Consider the following 17,494-nt stretch of genomic DNA (forward strand, 5'->3'; position numbering starts at 1 on the left):
CACTTATTTACCTCATTTAAATAAGTTTATTCTGAAAAAAATCTTTTTTTTTGCATGTAGGAACCAAATCAGGCACATTTATACTCTTAATCCATACTTAGACAGGAATGCCCCCAGTTGGCTCAAATGTTTGTACCCCTCCAGATGCTGCCAGCTTGGCCTATCAGTCTAATCTGCTAACCTTAAAAAACAGGTGCAATTGAGAAGAAGCAAACAAGTGACATCACAAAAGAACATTTGCATTGTTTACAGGTGTCCTTTGGTGGGCTGAGTAAGGGCTGTGTGCGCACAAGTCAAGCAATTGGTCATGCCTGTTACTGTCGATTTTGAGCGTATCATCTGCAAAATCAATCTACGCATGCCCAGAACCGGGAGATACGGCCGTGAACGCAGTCCTGTCCACTCCGTCTTCGAACACAAAGGACACTTAGTACAGCCTGCCATTTTGGGGAGTGGTCGGGGGGGTGAAGAGGCGTCTTGGTGTAGTGAGGCACGCAGTCACGTCTGATGCCAGCTCTGGCCATCTCAAAGTTACTTGTTTTTCGGCCGTATCTCTTGATCCAGCTACAGGGCTAGTCTAAGTCCTGATCAGTAGTATTGCCAGTCTTGTATGCATGCTATAACATGTGTTCAATCACAAGCAACTTTAAAAATGTATATATATATATATATATATATATATATATATATATATATATATATATATATATATATATATATTTATTTTTTATTTATTTTTTTAACTGTTTTATCATTAATGCCTATATTGATAACAGGTGACTTTAATTCAGTATTTTTTTTTTAAGTAAAGAAACATGGAATACCGGATGTATTTTCATAGAGGTTGGAAGTTCTAAGCAGAAGCAATTTGGTTAATTTGGAATAGAATCTTAAATGGTCCAATACATTTTTGACTCAATTTCAGAAAAAGTATTTGTTGTTTGAGGTTTTCAGTGGATAGCCAATCTTAAAATTCGGTAGAGCTCTACGGTGTCTTTTTTATAATGTTCTTGAGCTTCTCTCAAAGTCTCAATAAGCCTCTTTTGTGCTTCTTGTAAAATTGTGATTCTCTCAGTCACAGTTGGAAGTGGTGTGGAAACTGGGAGATTCAGAATAAACGTTAGATTAAATCCAAAGTTGTAAAAGAAAGGACTTTGGGAAACTGAACTGTGTTCAGAGATATTGTAAGAAATCCATTTAGACAACAAAGGGCAGTTCAGGATTTCAATGTATCAAAAATGGTGCTGATGTGAAAAGAGTCTTAAGTTGGATAAAACCTTGTTGTGCTTTAGGTGACCATTTAATGGGAACACCCTTTGTTGTAAGTTGCGTAATAAGAAAAATTATTCCAGAAAAGTTTCATATGAATTTCAGGTAGAAATTTGCAAAGCCAATAAACCGCTGAACTTTCTTTTCAGTCTTAGGTACAGACCAATTAATGACTGCATCAATCTTACTGGGATACATGCTCAGACCATCAGGGGAACCCTATATCCTAAGAACTGGATTTAAGTTTGTTCAAATTCACACTTTTCTACTTTAATATACAGTTGGTTCTTCTGAAGTCTTCTAAGTACAGTGCAGACATATTTCCTCCAGATTGTTAGAGTGTGTCAGTATATATATATATTGAATATTTATTGGTATAATATGGATTATTGTGAATTATTGTGATTTATTATTTCCACAAATGTCATCCAGATAGGTGACAATAAATTGATCTAGTAGATCCCTTAAGATGTCATTGATCAAATGCTGGTAAGTTGCAGGGGCATCACATAGACTAAAAGGCATGACCAGAGACTGTACGTATCTTGTCCTGAAGGCGGTTTTCCACTCATCCCCAGGTCAAATACAAACAAGATTGTATGCGGCATGTAAATCAAGCTTCTTAAAGATCTTTGCCTTCTGTAGCCTCTCAAACAATTCAGAAATTACGGGGAGTGGATAATGGCTCTTGATCGTAATCTTACTCAGTTCCCTATAGTCAATACAGGGGCGTAGGGTAGAGTTCCTACTTTTCAATACAAAATAAAGCTGCACCAGCACCAGTTTTCACCCAGAAATTCCAACAGGACTTTAAACTCTGGTTTGGACAGAAAATAAAGCTGCCCAAAGGGTATTGATGATCCTGATAACAGCTCAATGGGACAGTCATAAGGACACTGGGGAGGTACAGGGGCGCATGCAGGGGGGGTTTCTGGTTCTCCAGAAACCCCTCCCCTCCGCTAACGAAGTGCCCCACATAGCGGCACTGTACTATATAGCAGCGGCGGCACTGTCAAAGAAGCGTCTGTGGCGGTGCTGTATTGTATACAGCACCGCCGCGGACGCTTCTTTGACAGCGTCGCGGCTGCTGTATTACACAGTGCTGCCGTAAAGGAGCCGCTGTGGGCTTGGGTGGGGGAGCAATAATTGGTTATATAATGAAGGTTAATTTTGTAAACATTGAATTTACAACAGTATCAAATTCTATCAGAATAACCATTTAAACCTCCTTTTATTTAGGAGATTTTGGCAAGTGCATGAGCACTTTTATATTTCGCCATTTTTATCCTTATTTTATTTTAATTATATTAATAAAAGTTATATTTTATTTATTTCTCATGACGTTCCCTTGATTTTAGAAATATTGTGCTAAAGAATCTCAATGGGAGTCTACGTGAACCAAGTTTGAAAATAAACTTCTGGGGGTAAATGTATCAAGCTGAGAGTTTGCCGGCGGGTTTGAAAAGTAGGGATGTTGCCTATAGCAACCAATCAGATTCTAGCTTTCATTTTGTAGAATGTACTAAATGAATGATAGCTAGAATCTGATTGGTTTTTTCAAACCCGCGGGAAAACTCTCAGCTTGATACATTTACCCTCTGGTCTTTTCATGTATTGGAATAGTTAAGTTTTGTTGGCTGCATCCCTTACACAATCAATTAGAGGAATCTTGGAAGGATGTGAATCTCTCTCGGTTTTCTGATACTACGAGCAGAAAATAATTTTTCTTGCCTTAGAAACGTGCGTGCATGCGCGTGTCATAACGTGCGCCTGTAAGCGCACAATTAATTAAAGTCATTGGCAAATGCCAGAGATAGAAGGAGGCTCTTTTAGCACTATCTACCGGTTCCCACTACTTAGAAAGTGCTGTGTTTTCTTTCCTTTTAAAAAGGGAAGTCCCCTCTCTCATATAACACACAGTAGTACTGGGCGTTCCAAGCACTGTAGGCAATTTATGGAACGGCAGCTGATATAAAGAGTTTGGCTAGCCACTAATAATGAATCCACTAAGGAAAGTATAACAGCGCCTGCTTCTTAAATGCACAAAATTATAAATAAAAATAATAAATAAAAATAAAGACATTTTTATTGTATTATTTTTATTTATAATTTTGTGGGGGTAAGAAGCAGTTATATTTTTTATTAGTGGTCTCCTCTTTCTAATGGTGTTTCCCCTATTTATTTATTGCCTGTTGATCGTTTTTGTTCAGCATGCATTAAAAAGAAATGTGATGAGCCCAAAAGTACTCAGGGGTGAGAAAAGCCTTTTTAAACACATTGACCCTGAAAGTTCCAAAAATGATATGACCGAATGGATCTGTATACATATACTTCATGGCAAGTGTTCGGTTTATGTCAATTTTGATATTGCCTTCCATAGTAAAGTTGTAAAAGTACCATTTTAATTGTCTCCACAGCACAATCCCACATATTATTATAGTAGTAAGTACTATGCTAATGAATTGAATGAGAGGGGTTGTATATTCTTCTTAGGTTAACAGCCAAACTTTGCCCTTTCCGGGCAGGAGAGGTCACCTATTGAGATGACCAGTGGCCATGTGTTCAGCTCAGAACCACATTCTTCCCTATTCATAGTATATACCACTTTTTTAATCCTGAATGCCCCCACACCATCATCATCATCATCATCACCATTTATTTATATAGCGCCACTGATTCCGCAGAGAACTCACTCACATCAGTCCCTGCCCCATTGGAGCTTACAGTCTAAATTCCCTAATATATACACACAGATGGGCAGACAGAGAGAGAAACTAGGGTCAATTTTGATAGCAGCCAATTAACCTACTAGTATGTTTTTGGAGTGTGGGAGGAAACCGGAGCACCCGGAGGAAACCCACGCAAACACAGGGAGAACACACAAACTCCACATAGACAAGGTCATGGTCGGGAATCGAACTCACGACCCCAGCGCCGCGAGGCAGAAGTGCCAACCACTTAGCCACCGTGCTGCCCACCATCATAAACCTCTGCCCAGTTGTTTTCTTTATTTCCATGTCTGGATCACTAATAGGGCCTAGATACATAAGCTCTTTTTCATCTTTTTCCGTGCTGTATAGAAGCACTGTAAACAGTTAAAAAAGCAAAACAAATGTGAGGGACCTATTTACCAGAAGATCCCTTATCACTGCAATAGGTATAACTTACCACTATGCTTATCAAATCTATGTCAATGTGCGCCTGCATGAGCTGGCTTACACATGCTCAGTGGATCTGATAGGCCAGAAATGGTTCGACCGACTATATTTAAGTAAAAAAGAGTTTTTACAAAAATCTGATGATGTGTGTTAAAAAGAAAAAATATATTACAAAATTGTTATACATTAGAAAAATCCTAAGGATGATAAGAGAACAGGTGTTGTGGTGTTACTATTACCATGGCGACACTTGTTAAGTAGGCCAGCAAACCTTACCGCTGGCAGGGGTATCGCCGGTGGTAGCCGTCTGATGTATAGGGCATAACAAAACAAAAAAAAACAGTGAAAACTACCATGGCAATAGGCCTTGAAGGTGGTAGTACTATATTTTAAATAACTTTTTTCCAGTAGTAGTAGATGTCCCTAATAATTTTAATTTAAGATAAAAAAAAAGTGTAGAGAAAAGCTAAAAATAGCATAAAAGAGGCAAAAAAAGACAAAATACTCAATACACATAATTTCTGGTCTGTAGAGCTTCCAGGTGCTGCTTCCAGGTGCTGACCCCATTCCACCTGTTCTCTATCACTACCCCACAGAGAACTTGTACCAAGTGTTTACAGCGCTGTAAACATTCTTCCAATCTGTTATATTGCGTTGCTAGTGGGATTATGCTGCTTGAATAAATTCTGGCTCTATATAAAAAGAGTGTTTTCATAGTGCAGGTGATTTCTATTCAGCTGAAAAACCCCCTGCCATGCCTTTATGTCTTTATGTCAACGTTTGCTAGATGTATTTTGAGGCTCATAAAGTTAGAGGAAAATTGGTTGCATTCATGAAAAGTAAAGAACGAAATTTAAATACCTTAGTCCTGTACAAGCAGAGAATGCTTTACAGACAGTATTTTAGTGGAAAATGACATTTTGCTTGTGAACTGCACAAAAACTTTTGGTTATTTTGTTTTAGGTGTTGGATGTTGTCCATCATATAACTTGTGCATTAGTATGGTGGATATTTAGATTCATGGTCATGGTCAATTTTGTAGACTTCTTTACAAAGGAAGAATAATTGTATAGAAATATTGCAATTTCTTAATTGCAAAAATAAAAGCTGTAGATTTTTGATATTTTCAAAGATACGTAATTAAAAATTATTGCAATCTTGTTAAACTTGTAAGATTAGTCTATGCAAGAGTTTGTTCCATTTCCCTGATTTACTGGTTATCATTTCTTTGTAGGCCAGCCTGTTAAAGGTAAGATCTGTATGTCAAGGGTTCAATCAAAAGAAAAAGAGTCTCTTTATTTTCTTAATATCCATATTTAATATCTACAGCTATGACCTGTGTGAAGTTCCTGAGTTTTGTCAATTATTTAGTTCTGAATTTGTAAATCACTTTGGATTTTTGTTAATAAATGAATAGAAGGGGCATTTGTACTGGCCCACCAATTTAGGATGTTGATTATTAGGGTTGGGGCATGGATATTCATGGTTGTAAAATAGCTTTGGTTACAGACCACTGGTATATTATGAAGACAAGAGAACTGTTCTTTAAAAGAATGGAGTCTCATTTTCAGAGGCAACTATGAACAAGGTCATACCAATATCTTCTGAATCAAATATATAAAAATAAAATAAAAAAAAACTTTAATCAAAGTATCTGAACCTACCGTATGCTGTACCTTAAAATATAACTACATGATTTAAAAGGAAGTATTGGCTGGATTTTATTGGCTTCAGGTCACACGGATGTCCCAGCTTTTCATTTACAAACGAGTTGTGGATTAGAGATGAGCGAAATGTTCAAAACTGGAATTTATCGCCTCATTCTGCATTTGGCCGAAAATTTGCTTTTGAATTTGGCCTTAAGTGTTCCCAATCTTACCTCAAGCACACCAGGGGGTAAATGTATGAAACTTAGAGTTTTCCGGCGGGTTTGAAAAACCAATCAGATTCTAGCTATCATTTATGTAGTACATTCTACAAAATGTAAGCTAGAATCTGATTGGTTGCTATAGAAAACATCTCCACTTTTCAAACCCACCAAGAAACTCTCAGCTTGATACATTTACCCCCAGATTGAATTGACCATTTTCATCCCAACTCTGTTGATAGACTATAAATTCCCAAAAATGTGAATTTACAAATGCAATGTAGAGTGTAGATGCAAAAGTGAAACTCTAGATTGTAATGGTCTGTTCTACCAAAAAAATTGATTAGTGTGAAATTTCGCCATAACTTCGCTCATCCGTACATTATTTTATTTTGGCTCTGAAACAATCAAGTCTGATCTTATATTCTCATATTCTAAAAACTCCTTTAAACTTTTTTATTTTAATAGAATTAATTTTTAGCCACTGAGAATAGTTATTTCACATTTGCAAAAACACGTGTACTTTTTAAATATGGCATTGTTAACCATGCACATTTGCAATAATGGGTACATATACCCATTTTATGGCAAATATGTATCTAACAATGCAATGCAAAATGTAGATTTTTTTTAGCACGTATTCTTGCAAAAATAAGATTTCAGCACTTGCCATTCTGAATTTAAATATGTGCATTACTCCATTCACACAATTTTCACACATATTTACATAAGACAGATTTTTGGGCTAAATGCGTATTTTTGCTGAACATGTTAAGAGGGCCATTACAACACAGTATCTGGTTATGATCCTGGTAAACTTTAATGAGACTCTGGTGAGCTCAGTGAGTTGGAAACAAAATGTTCACTTTGTGTTGAAATTTCTTATTGTGCTATATATTACCAAGCCCATACTCTCTCAACTGATTAGACCAGGCAGTTTCTTGAAATGTTTTTCCTTACCTTCAGAACAATCCTGCCCACTGTACCCCTCCTCGCACTCACAGACACCATCCTGGCACTGCCCTCGCCCACTGCAGGCATTCACACACCACATGCGCCCGCAGTCCTCTCCGGCATAACCATCTTGGCATACGCAGGTCCCATTGGCACAACGTCCTTTTCCCAAGCAGTCACCTGGGCAGCGGAGTTCTGTGCAGCTGATACCGGTATATGGATCTTGGCATACGCATTGCCCATCTTGACATTGCCCGCGGGGGCTGCACTCCTCTGGGCATAACAAGTCTGTGCACCACTCGCCAGTGTAATCTGGTTCACACACACAGATGCCCTCGATGCAGGTACCTCGCCCAGAGCAGCCCAGGGGACACAAAGGTTCCGAACAATTCTCTCCTCCCCAACCCTGGCTGCACACGCAAGAGTCCAGACTGTAGTTTCCATGTCCACTGCAAGGAGGGGCGAATTCTGTGAGACCTGTGGAAAGGGGAAAGGGTTAATGCTCTTTAGATTGACTTTCAGATCAACAAACTTGCAGAATAAATGAACCTACACCCTTATTGCTGAAACATTGGACTATGCAATTCTTCCATATTGGGTGCATGAGTTTGTCACTTTATCATATAGAGGTGCATTTGACGCCCCGATCTTCCCATAGGAACCTTACATCATTACTCTGCGTTGTCTTGGAAGCCTTCCACTATTAAATGGCAGAATGTTACTTCCCATATACCTCTATGCCCTCATAACATCATAACCTGCCCTTGTCACATGCAGCCCGGTCATCACTAACATAATCCTATGAGTGGACAGGTCACTAAATCCCACAAGATCAGCTCACTCATCTCCTAAAGTATTGCAATGATCTGATTGATTACATGTTGTTCTATCCAGATCCACTTCGAAACAGAGAACATCCAGATGAGTAGGAGATGAAGACCGGTACGAATAAGGTGCACTGACCTTAGCCAATCACAGGCTATAAACACAATAACAGAATAACATGCCTGTTGTCAAAATGTTAATTTCTGATGTACAGAAAAGCAAAGACATTCTCAACCTTACATCTTGATAATATAGTGGCATGCATTGAAAATCCACCGCAAGGCGGAGAAGTTGGAGGTGTAAATAGGTTATCAGGATTAATCTTTACCACACTTTATTTTCTCAAAATCCATATTTAATATCTGCTCACTCAGCTCCACCATATGCCAAAATGCTCCACCATAAATTAGTTTATATAAATTTATTAGGTCTCTTATTGGTTGCTGTAAAAAGTTGATTCAAGTAGTAGGTCAGAGAGAGTGATATCTATATAGGTAAATAATTTATAACATTTCATTTGTACTTCTTATCACAGTAGCCCTATGAGATGTCAAAACCCATTCCTATATTAAAAAGATATATTTTATATATACATCATTCCCCCAAAGAGAGGAGCACTAATCCAGCAGCATATGACCTTACCACTGACCTAAACTACAATTCTGCAATTCCAATGTATACTATAGCTCCAGAATGATAATAATAATGTAGTTTAGGTCAGTGGTAGGGTCATATGCTTCCGAATTAGTGCTCCACTCTTTAGGGGAATGATGTATATAGGGAAACCGATCTCTTTCTGAGATTTTGTCAATGCAAGATACATTACATGGGGGTGTGATTAGACCCTGTTTTTTTCTATTTAAAAGGAGTAACGCCTAATGTAATATAGGGCCACTGAGATTATAGACAAAATATATCTTTTTAATATAGGAATGGTTTTTGACATCTCATAGGGCTTCTGTGATAAGAGGAGACGTACAAATGGAATGTTATAAATTATTTACCTGTATAGATATCACTCTCTGACCTACTACTTGAATCTACATTTTACAACAACCAATGAAAGAGACACAATACATTTATATAAACTAATTTAAGATATACAAATATATATTCTAGTGGTGTTTGTTAAATGAGATATAGCATTATCACAAATACAGCAGATGATTATTTGATTCATGAATTAAGTGAGATATACCAATAGTCTGCGAGAGTGGCGTGGTTGGTAGTTTTCTTCTGCCATTTTAACAATTAGTATAATTTAATTCCAGCTTATTTTCAATCATCAATTTTTAAATATTTCACTATAAGTCTGAAAATCAATAAAGAGTTTCTATTCAACAATATTTTAATGCATACCAATAAAGATTTATATTTTTTAATTTAACATTTAGTTATCCAACGAGCGACTCAGTGATGCACATTTTCCTTTTTTCCTCTTTTTTCATTGTATATATGAGAACTCACTATGGGAAAAGTACATGTCTGGGAGGAGGAAATGTGATGGTAAAACGGGAGCTGTCTGCAACCTGGGTAATGTATGCAATACTTTTTTTTTTTTAAACAGTAAATGTGTGTTGACAAATGTTATCTTTGATTTCGTTGCTTTTAACATTTGTAGACTGAGAAAAGGCTTTCTGCTCACCTCTTGGCAGCAACTCCCCAGCAAATGACAATTGTTCAAAGTGATGTGGATAACATGGTTACGTGCAATGCAACACGTTACCTCCAGAGGTCACCCTGGAGAGCTGCTGACTTGGTTGAAGCTCTTCAGATGGTCTTAGCTCACTGGTTCCCAAACTGTGCACCTAGACTCCCTGGGGTGCCTTGGAGATCTCACAGGGGTGCCTCGGCCAGGGCCAGTGGTAAGCAAGGCGGGGAACTACCTGGTAATTATTTTGGCTTAGGGGTGCCTTGAAAAAAATTTGGAGACCCTAAGGGTGCCTTGAACTGAAAAGTTTGGAATCCACTGTCTTAGCTTTACTCTGTTCACAGAACAAGGCCATAATGACCATAAACCCAGCCTCAGACAGTATTTTAGGAGAGGCATCAGGTAGCTCTTCATTAGCAGTGATTGGTCACTGTAGAAAAATGTGTCTTGTAGAGTAGTACAGTTTGCTGGAGAAGATCTCATATAGTGCATAAAACAAAGGTTTGTCCGCAAGTGATCATAGGCGTTCATACTCACTGGATTAAATGTGTTTAACATGTGATTGGTCACTAACACTTTTGAGTTTGGGGAATTATTGGAAGTCTGTCCATTGATCTCAATTATTATTATTATTATTAATATTTATTTATAAGGCGCCACAAGGCATCCGCAGCGCCGTACAGAGACAAACAAAATCACAATACAATGGGAGACAGCACAGTACAGTAAACACAGCAACTCAGTACGCTCAATGCACAGCTAGAGTGGGCGGGAAAGGGGGAGGGAGGATCCGCAAATGACGGGGCCCAAGAAGGAGGGCGCGGAAGAATGTGATGGATGCTGAGTTGGACACACAAATGCTGACTGTAAAAATAGCGTATTTATGCCCATATGCTGATTGGTGTGCATCACAAGAAATGCCGAGCTCAGCACCTACGCCAGGCTTATATCAAGCGGACTTACACTCATACACCCAGCTAGGTCATAAGCACAAGAAAAGTTTATTAACATCTGTTTTGACGGTGAAAAACACATTCGCTATTAGGCTTGATATAGTACAGAAGATATAATATTTCTGTACTCTTCCAATGGTAGACTGCCCTTTCCTTCCCTTGTCCAGCCTCTCTAGTTGTAACTCTGCATACATGCATACGCATGCTGCTTTTCTGTGGGCAGTACAAATTTGCGGATTTTACACCACGCAAACGAGTGTACGTCCAACCGATGTATGTTAGCATCAAGCCTAACTGATTGCTTAAAGTGGCAAAAGAATCATGGTAGCATTTTTCCATTATGCTAGGAATCAGGTTTGCCTTCTACTGCTCACCCTTTAATTCATTAGTTTAGTCTGGGCCTGCCCTCTGGGAGTGGTTGGTCCTAGTCTTCCTGTTGGTATTTTATTGATGAGAGAGGCTTCTATTTGTGATGCCAGGCCCAGAGCCGTAACGAGGCCGGTGCGGGCGGTGCCGCCGCCCTGGGCGCAGTCCCAAGGGGGCGCAGTGGCCGCCCGCACCGACTTCTGTGTGAGGAGTGAAAATAAAAAAAATAAAATTAAACAGACCTCAGATTCAGACTGCCGGCCGCCCGGCGCATCCAAGATGGCGGCCGGCACCCGGCTCCACCCCCTTCTGAACTCTGCCCTCTGCCTCAGCGTCTGATGTCATGACGTTGCTAGGCAGCAGAGGAGCAGAGAAGCAGAGAGGAGCCAGGCAGCGACGGCTGGACAGGAGGTAAGTTTCAAAGCAGGGGAAGGGGGATGTAAGCTTCAATTATGGAGGGGATGTAAGCTGCAATTATGGAGGAGATGTAAGCTGCAATTATGGAGGAGATGTAAGCTGCAATTATGGAGGGGAGGGGGGATGTAAGCTGCAATTATGGATGGAGGCAAGGGGGGGGAATGTAAGCTGCAATTATGGATGGAGGTAAGGGGAGGGGGGAATGTAAGCTGCAATTATGGATGGAGGCAAGGGGGGGGAATGTAAGCTGAAATTATGGAGGGAGGCAGGGGGGGAATGTAAGCTGCAATTATGGAGGGGGGGAGGGGATGTATGCTGCTATTAGGGAGGGGGGAATGTGTGCTGCTATTAGGGAGGGGGGGAATCTGTGCTGCTATTAGGGAGGGGAGGAATGTGAGCTGCATCTTGCTATTATGGAGGGGGGGGGATGCTGCTATGCTTTATGAGGGATGGGGGGGTATGCTGCCATAATGTGTGAGGGAAGGGGGGTATGTATTATGAGGGTAGGGAGGTTGGGTGTCTTAGTACATGGGTGGGAGGTAGGCTATTAATTTAATGGTGACGTTTAGGCGGGGCTAATTATTTAATGGGTACTAGTTTATTTGTGGGGTGCTGGTGGGTCAATTTAATTTATTGATGGGGCTTTTTAATTTAATGGTGGGGTCTATTAATTTCAGGTGAGGTATTTATCTGTATTGCAGTCACAAGAATGCTCTCTGTATAGTATGGTGGTCATAGGAATGCTCTCTGTATTGTATGGTGATCATAGGAATCCTCTCTGTATAGTATGGTGGTCATAGGAATGCTCTCTGTATTGTATGGTGATCATAGGAATCATCTCTGTATAGTATTGCGGTCACAGGAATGCTCTCTGTAAGGTATGGCGGTCACAGGAATGCTCTCTGTAAGGTATGGCGGTCACAGGAATGCTCTCTGTAAGGTATGGCGGACACTAGGAGGCTCTTTATATTGTATGTGTGTGTGTACATGTGTGTGTATATATATATATTTTTTATGTAAGTGCACATCCACATTATTTATGTAATAAATGTATTGCTATACAGCATTACACTATGTGAGTTTCTTCCTCTCCATTATCCTGAATACTACTGAGTATATATGAAGTGCCAGTTCCGGAACCTTTCAACATTGTATGAAGCAACTGCTATTCCCATGGGGTAATAAGGCTCACCTTGATTGGTGAAGATACCGGTTATACCTACAGATAAGCTTTAAAGATCTTTTATCTGGTACGCATATTATATTGGCACGGCGCTGGTGTTCTAGAGTGGTTCCTCATTTCCTTCTTCCTGTTGATCCACTATTATTACCTGAGTGTCTATACCTATTTAGTGGTTAAGATTCTGACTTTTGGTACACCTTTCTGTATTTTTATATACAGTATTATACTATTTGGCGCCCCCTCCCATTTGTTTTGTGTTATATATATATATTTATATATATATATATTATATTTAGTGTGATGGTGACAAGGGGGCACAATGATAGAGATGGCTCCATGGCACGGTGTGATAAAGGAGAAACTGTTATGGAGAGCACAGTGGGATGAAGGGGCAGTGTGATACAGATGGTACCATTACATTTATGTTTTAATTTGTTTCAGTGAGTTTTATTTCAATAACCAATTAATTTTTTTATACAGCTAGCATGTGACAGCTGCATTTAAAGTACTTTGATTCTATGGAGGCTTATTACATAAAGATCCTTACAAAGCCAGACCAAGAATAATGGAGAGGGAGGGGGTTTCAGTGCGATCTAGAACGTGTAAAGTGCTAGCCACGCCCCCACAGTAGGTTGACCACACCCACCCGACAATTGACACTCCCACTTAGATGGGGGGCGCCGGTTCCCTGTCTCGCCCAGGGCACTAAAATGGCTAGTTACGGCACTGGCCAGGCCTACATATACATTTAGTAATTTAAATACAAATTTAGTCATTAGTGACTGATACTTCAATTATGTTTTAGCTGTTGTTACTATGTTTCTGTTGTTGGTAACATTTATGTAATTTATATATCCTTTTAGTAAACTTGTTCGGAAAAGTTCAGTATAAAAGGTCTTATTAAAATTCTTTAACCCCATTGTAACTTTTATCTAAACAATTACCCAAAGTGTTTTATACTATGTCTTGCGATTTAATTAAGTCTGTCCGAACATTAATTAAGTGGGACTGACAAGATAAGCAAATCAGTTCATCACACATGAAGAATTATATCCTGAAAATGAAATGATAAATAATTTAGAAGATATTTTGCTCTCCACTTTTTTCTTTTGCTTCAGAGTAGCAACAAGAGAATTGTATCTTTACTGTCAGATCTCCGCTTTATCTATGCCAGCAGGGTAGATTGCATGCTTTTGCACACCTTGTTAACTTAATGTATGGGTATCAGAGAAGCCAGAAGGATACAATTTAGATGGCACAGCATGTGCGTGTATTCATAAGGACATAGAGGGATTGTTGCGGATTGCCATTTTATTTGCGTGCCAAAATACCTTGTTCTGCCACTAATGATGGAGATTTGTTAATAGTTATAAATAGCAAGCTCCAGTTCATCATTATCATTTCGCTGATACAGTAGTTGTCTCTGCTATTGTGATGAAGCTCAGTTATCTATCCTTATGTGTGATGGTAAATGTTCACCAATTTATTCCAAGTACCCCCATTTTATATATATATATATATATATTGTAACAAAAGGAGGCATTTAGCTGGCAATATACAGAGAAAGCAGGGAAGTAGAGTAAAACATTTGTGCAGTAATGCACCTAGAGTGAAGACTTATGTATGAAAAGCAATAGTTTAAATTTGGTTAAACTTACATGATCTGAAATCCTTCCTCTCAGCAAACAGACAGGGCATGTCTGGTTGTGCAAACAGAGGCAGTGATGGGTGTTTTCTTTTAAAGAGAAGGTGGGTGTGTCACCTGTCCATCAAGCTAAGGCTGGGGGAGGAGCATCATGTTTAAAAGCTTGTTTGTTTCATTTGTTCAGGGAGACCAACGCTGGGATAGCTGGCTGGTCCTGAGAGAGAGCTGGACTATGTATAGCTAGTGTTTAGGGTCTCCATGATTGCTGTACAAGTATACGGTGTCAAACATTTACCATCCTGACAATAAAGCACCATAAAAAGGAAGTTGTTGTTCGCGTGTGCTTCTGCAGTAGTGGGCTCTTGCCACAATATATATATATATATATATATATATATATATATATATATATATATATATATATATATATTTCAATGATTTATAAATGTTTGTTTAAACTATTTTGCCTTTAATTATGTAGAAAATACCCATTCTAATTTATTTGAATATGTCTTCTTCATTACCTATATATGAAATATATGAAATATATGAAACTGATATTTTTAATTTAATTTAACTAGTGAAAATACCCCTTGAATCTGTCTGATGTATCCCTGGGAGTACACGTCCTACAGGTTGATAACCCTGGTATAGACCGTGCTTAATTTACCCTCAACAGAAGAAGTTTTATGGCAACTGCTGCTAAATGTAGTTATGCACGGATATAATATACTTTGTGCCAAATGAACTATGACTGCACTTTTACAGAATAAACTTAAAGCAGACTCTACTAACACACAATATATCCCAAATTATTTAATAAACCATTAATGTTGCAGTAGCAGAGAAAGCAGCGATATAATGTCTGCCATAATCTTGCCACATGGATTAAGGGAGAGTCCTGGCTGCTAACGTTCTTTATGGACTACCCAGAGTACCTCCACATGTGACTTGATCATCTGGAGGTTCTCTCTGCACCTATGTGCAAAGCAATGAGGAGGTAATGGAAGCTAGCCCCAGAGTCTCAATATAAGCAATGGGTCCTGGATGAAGTCAGTAGTTTAAGTCACTTTGGGGCAGACTGTGTGGTTTGAGACAGGGGGCCCATATAGTGTGAAGCAGTGGTCTGTGTCACATGGAGTATGCAATATGGGTACAGGCTGTTTTATCAGGTTCCTCTGTGAAGGTGGGCTCTAATGTGGGTCTAAGGTGCCCCCTGTACAGAGCATTATAATTTACATTATTACAAGAATAAAGCTATGGAAATTTGGGGTGGGCGGAACGCAAGAGCGGCCACATCTCACAGAGCTCCCGCTTCAATAACCTGACCACGAACATCTGAGGACCCATATCAGGAGTTCTGTTTGAAAACTCGTTGGTGGAAGCTGGTGATAAGTGGAGGCAAGAGGGCACTTGGCTGTTTCGGTCTCTATATGTTTTTTAACTGTATGTATGGCTCATCAACCCGTGATTCCTCTATCCAGCTTGATACTCCTGGGATGTTTACTTGTTAAAGCTTCTACTGTCCTCATGGTTCACCAGCGTGCAAGTGGATGATTGATGGGTATATTATGTACCCTCACTTCACTTTTCCCAATTCTCAAATCATATTGAATATCTCATCATTGACAGTTTCTCATGATAGCCCTGTTTGGATTACAGTACTTTGTGTGGTTTACCTAATATTTGTGCTGTCCGGCGTTTCGGACGCTTGTTTATTTGTATAATACTGGAGATGCTGACATTTACTGTTCCGAGATTGCACCTTGATTTTACCCTGACTACTCGTTCTGTGCTCCTCTCACGTCGTATATTTACTTGATAAGTGTATTGAAGTTTATTGTATGTTCATAGATTACTGTGCACTCCCCTTCACCAGGATATTGGTATATTGCCCTCTGTTAGCTGGTCCTACAGGCCTGGAATTGCTGGGAGGAAAATATGCTTTATTCCTGATTTGCTTTTCCATTGTGCATGTTCTTACTTTTTTATATTTTTGATGCACAAATTGTTTGGCTGTTACAAAGCGATATTGGAATCTGTCATTTCACGGTCACTAGAATTCTCGACCCAGAGTTCTGCAGTAGTTATCACTACACTCGAGGCGCGGAGTCTAACGTAGTGGCTGGTCTTCTCCAGGGACCCCTGCAAGAGGGTTTGGGTTTGTGCGGCACCACAGCGCAGGTCGCGGCTCTCAAGAGAGTGCGACAGGGCAACGGAATACAGCTAAGATATAGGAGGCTTGGCAATCCGAGCAAATAGAGGGTGATGTGGTGATCCAGGAGACAATCCTAAAGACGATAGAGAGATACAGATGGCAGGCAGCTGGTAGACACCACAATACTAAGAATAAGGTTAGGCAATCGGAGATATGCGAAAGTTCATAGGAGAACAGGTGTATCCCACGGATGAGGCTATGAGATGTCCAGCCAGCAGGTAAGATGTAACGGATGCTTAGGATGATCAGCCAGAGGCAGATTTACCACGGATGTGGCTATAACGTGTCTGTCCATAAGATGAGGTATAGCGGAGGCTATGGTGATCAGCCAGAAGTAGCTTTACCACGGATGTGGCTTTAACATGTCTGGCCAACAGATGAGGTATAGCGGAGGCTATGGTGATCAGCCAGAAGTAGCTTTACCACGGATGTGGCTATTACGTGTCTGGCCAACAGATGAGGTATAGCGGAGGCTATGGTGATCAGTCAGAATTAGCTTTACCACGGATGTGGCTATAACGTGTCTGTCCATAAGATGAGGTATAGCGGAGGCTATGGTGATCAGCCAGAAGTAGCTTTACCACGGATGTGGCTATAACATGTCTGGCCAACAGATGAGGTATAGCGGAGGCTATGGTGATCAGCCAGAATTAGCTTTACCACGGATGTGGCTATAACATGTCTGGCCAACAGATGAGGTATAGCGGAGGCTATGGTGATCAGCCAGAAGTAGCTTTACCACGGATGTGGCTATTACGTGTCTGGCCAACAGATGAGGTATAGCGGAGGCTATGGTGATCAGCCAGAATTAGCTTTACCACGGATGTGGCTATAACATGTCTGGCCAACAGATGAGGTATAACGGAGGCTATGGTGATCAGCCAGAAGTAGCTTTACCACGGATGTGGCTATAACGTGTCTGTCCATAAAATGAGGTATAACGGAGGCTATGGTGATCAGCCAGAAGTAGCTTTACCACGGATGTGGC

General features: G+C 39.9%; 1 protein-coding gene across 2 annotated transcripts in view; it reads right to left on the reverse strand.

Annotated features, from left to right (window-relative positions):
• TNR (tenascin R) overlaps positions 1 to 17,494 on the reverse strand; it is a 301,348-nt gene that overhangs the window by 112,398 nt on the left and 171,456 nt on the right. Inside the window, exon 3 of one of the 2 annotated variants that reach the window (XM_075182178.1) lies at positions 7,255 to 7,725. In XM_075182178.1, the coding sequence (XP_075038279.1) occupies positions 7,255 to 7,725 (471 nt within the window). The remainder of the gene's footprint in view (positions 1 to 7,254; positions 7,726 to 17,494) is intronic. The other variant, XM_075182179.1, reaches the window with a different exon arrangement.

The sequence above is a fragment of the Mixophyes fleayi genome, chromosome 8 (genome assembly GCF_038048845.1).
Source record: "Mixophyes fleayi isolate aMixFle1 chromosome 8, aMixFle1.hap1, whole genome shotgun sequence".
In the NCBI taxonomy this organism is placed as follows: domain Eukaryota; kingdom Metazoa; phylum Chordata; class Amphibia; order Anura; family Limnodynastidae; genus Mixophyes; species Mixophyes fleayi.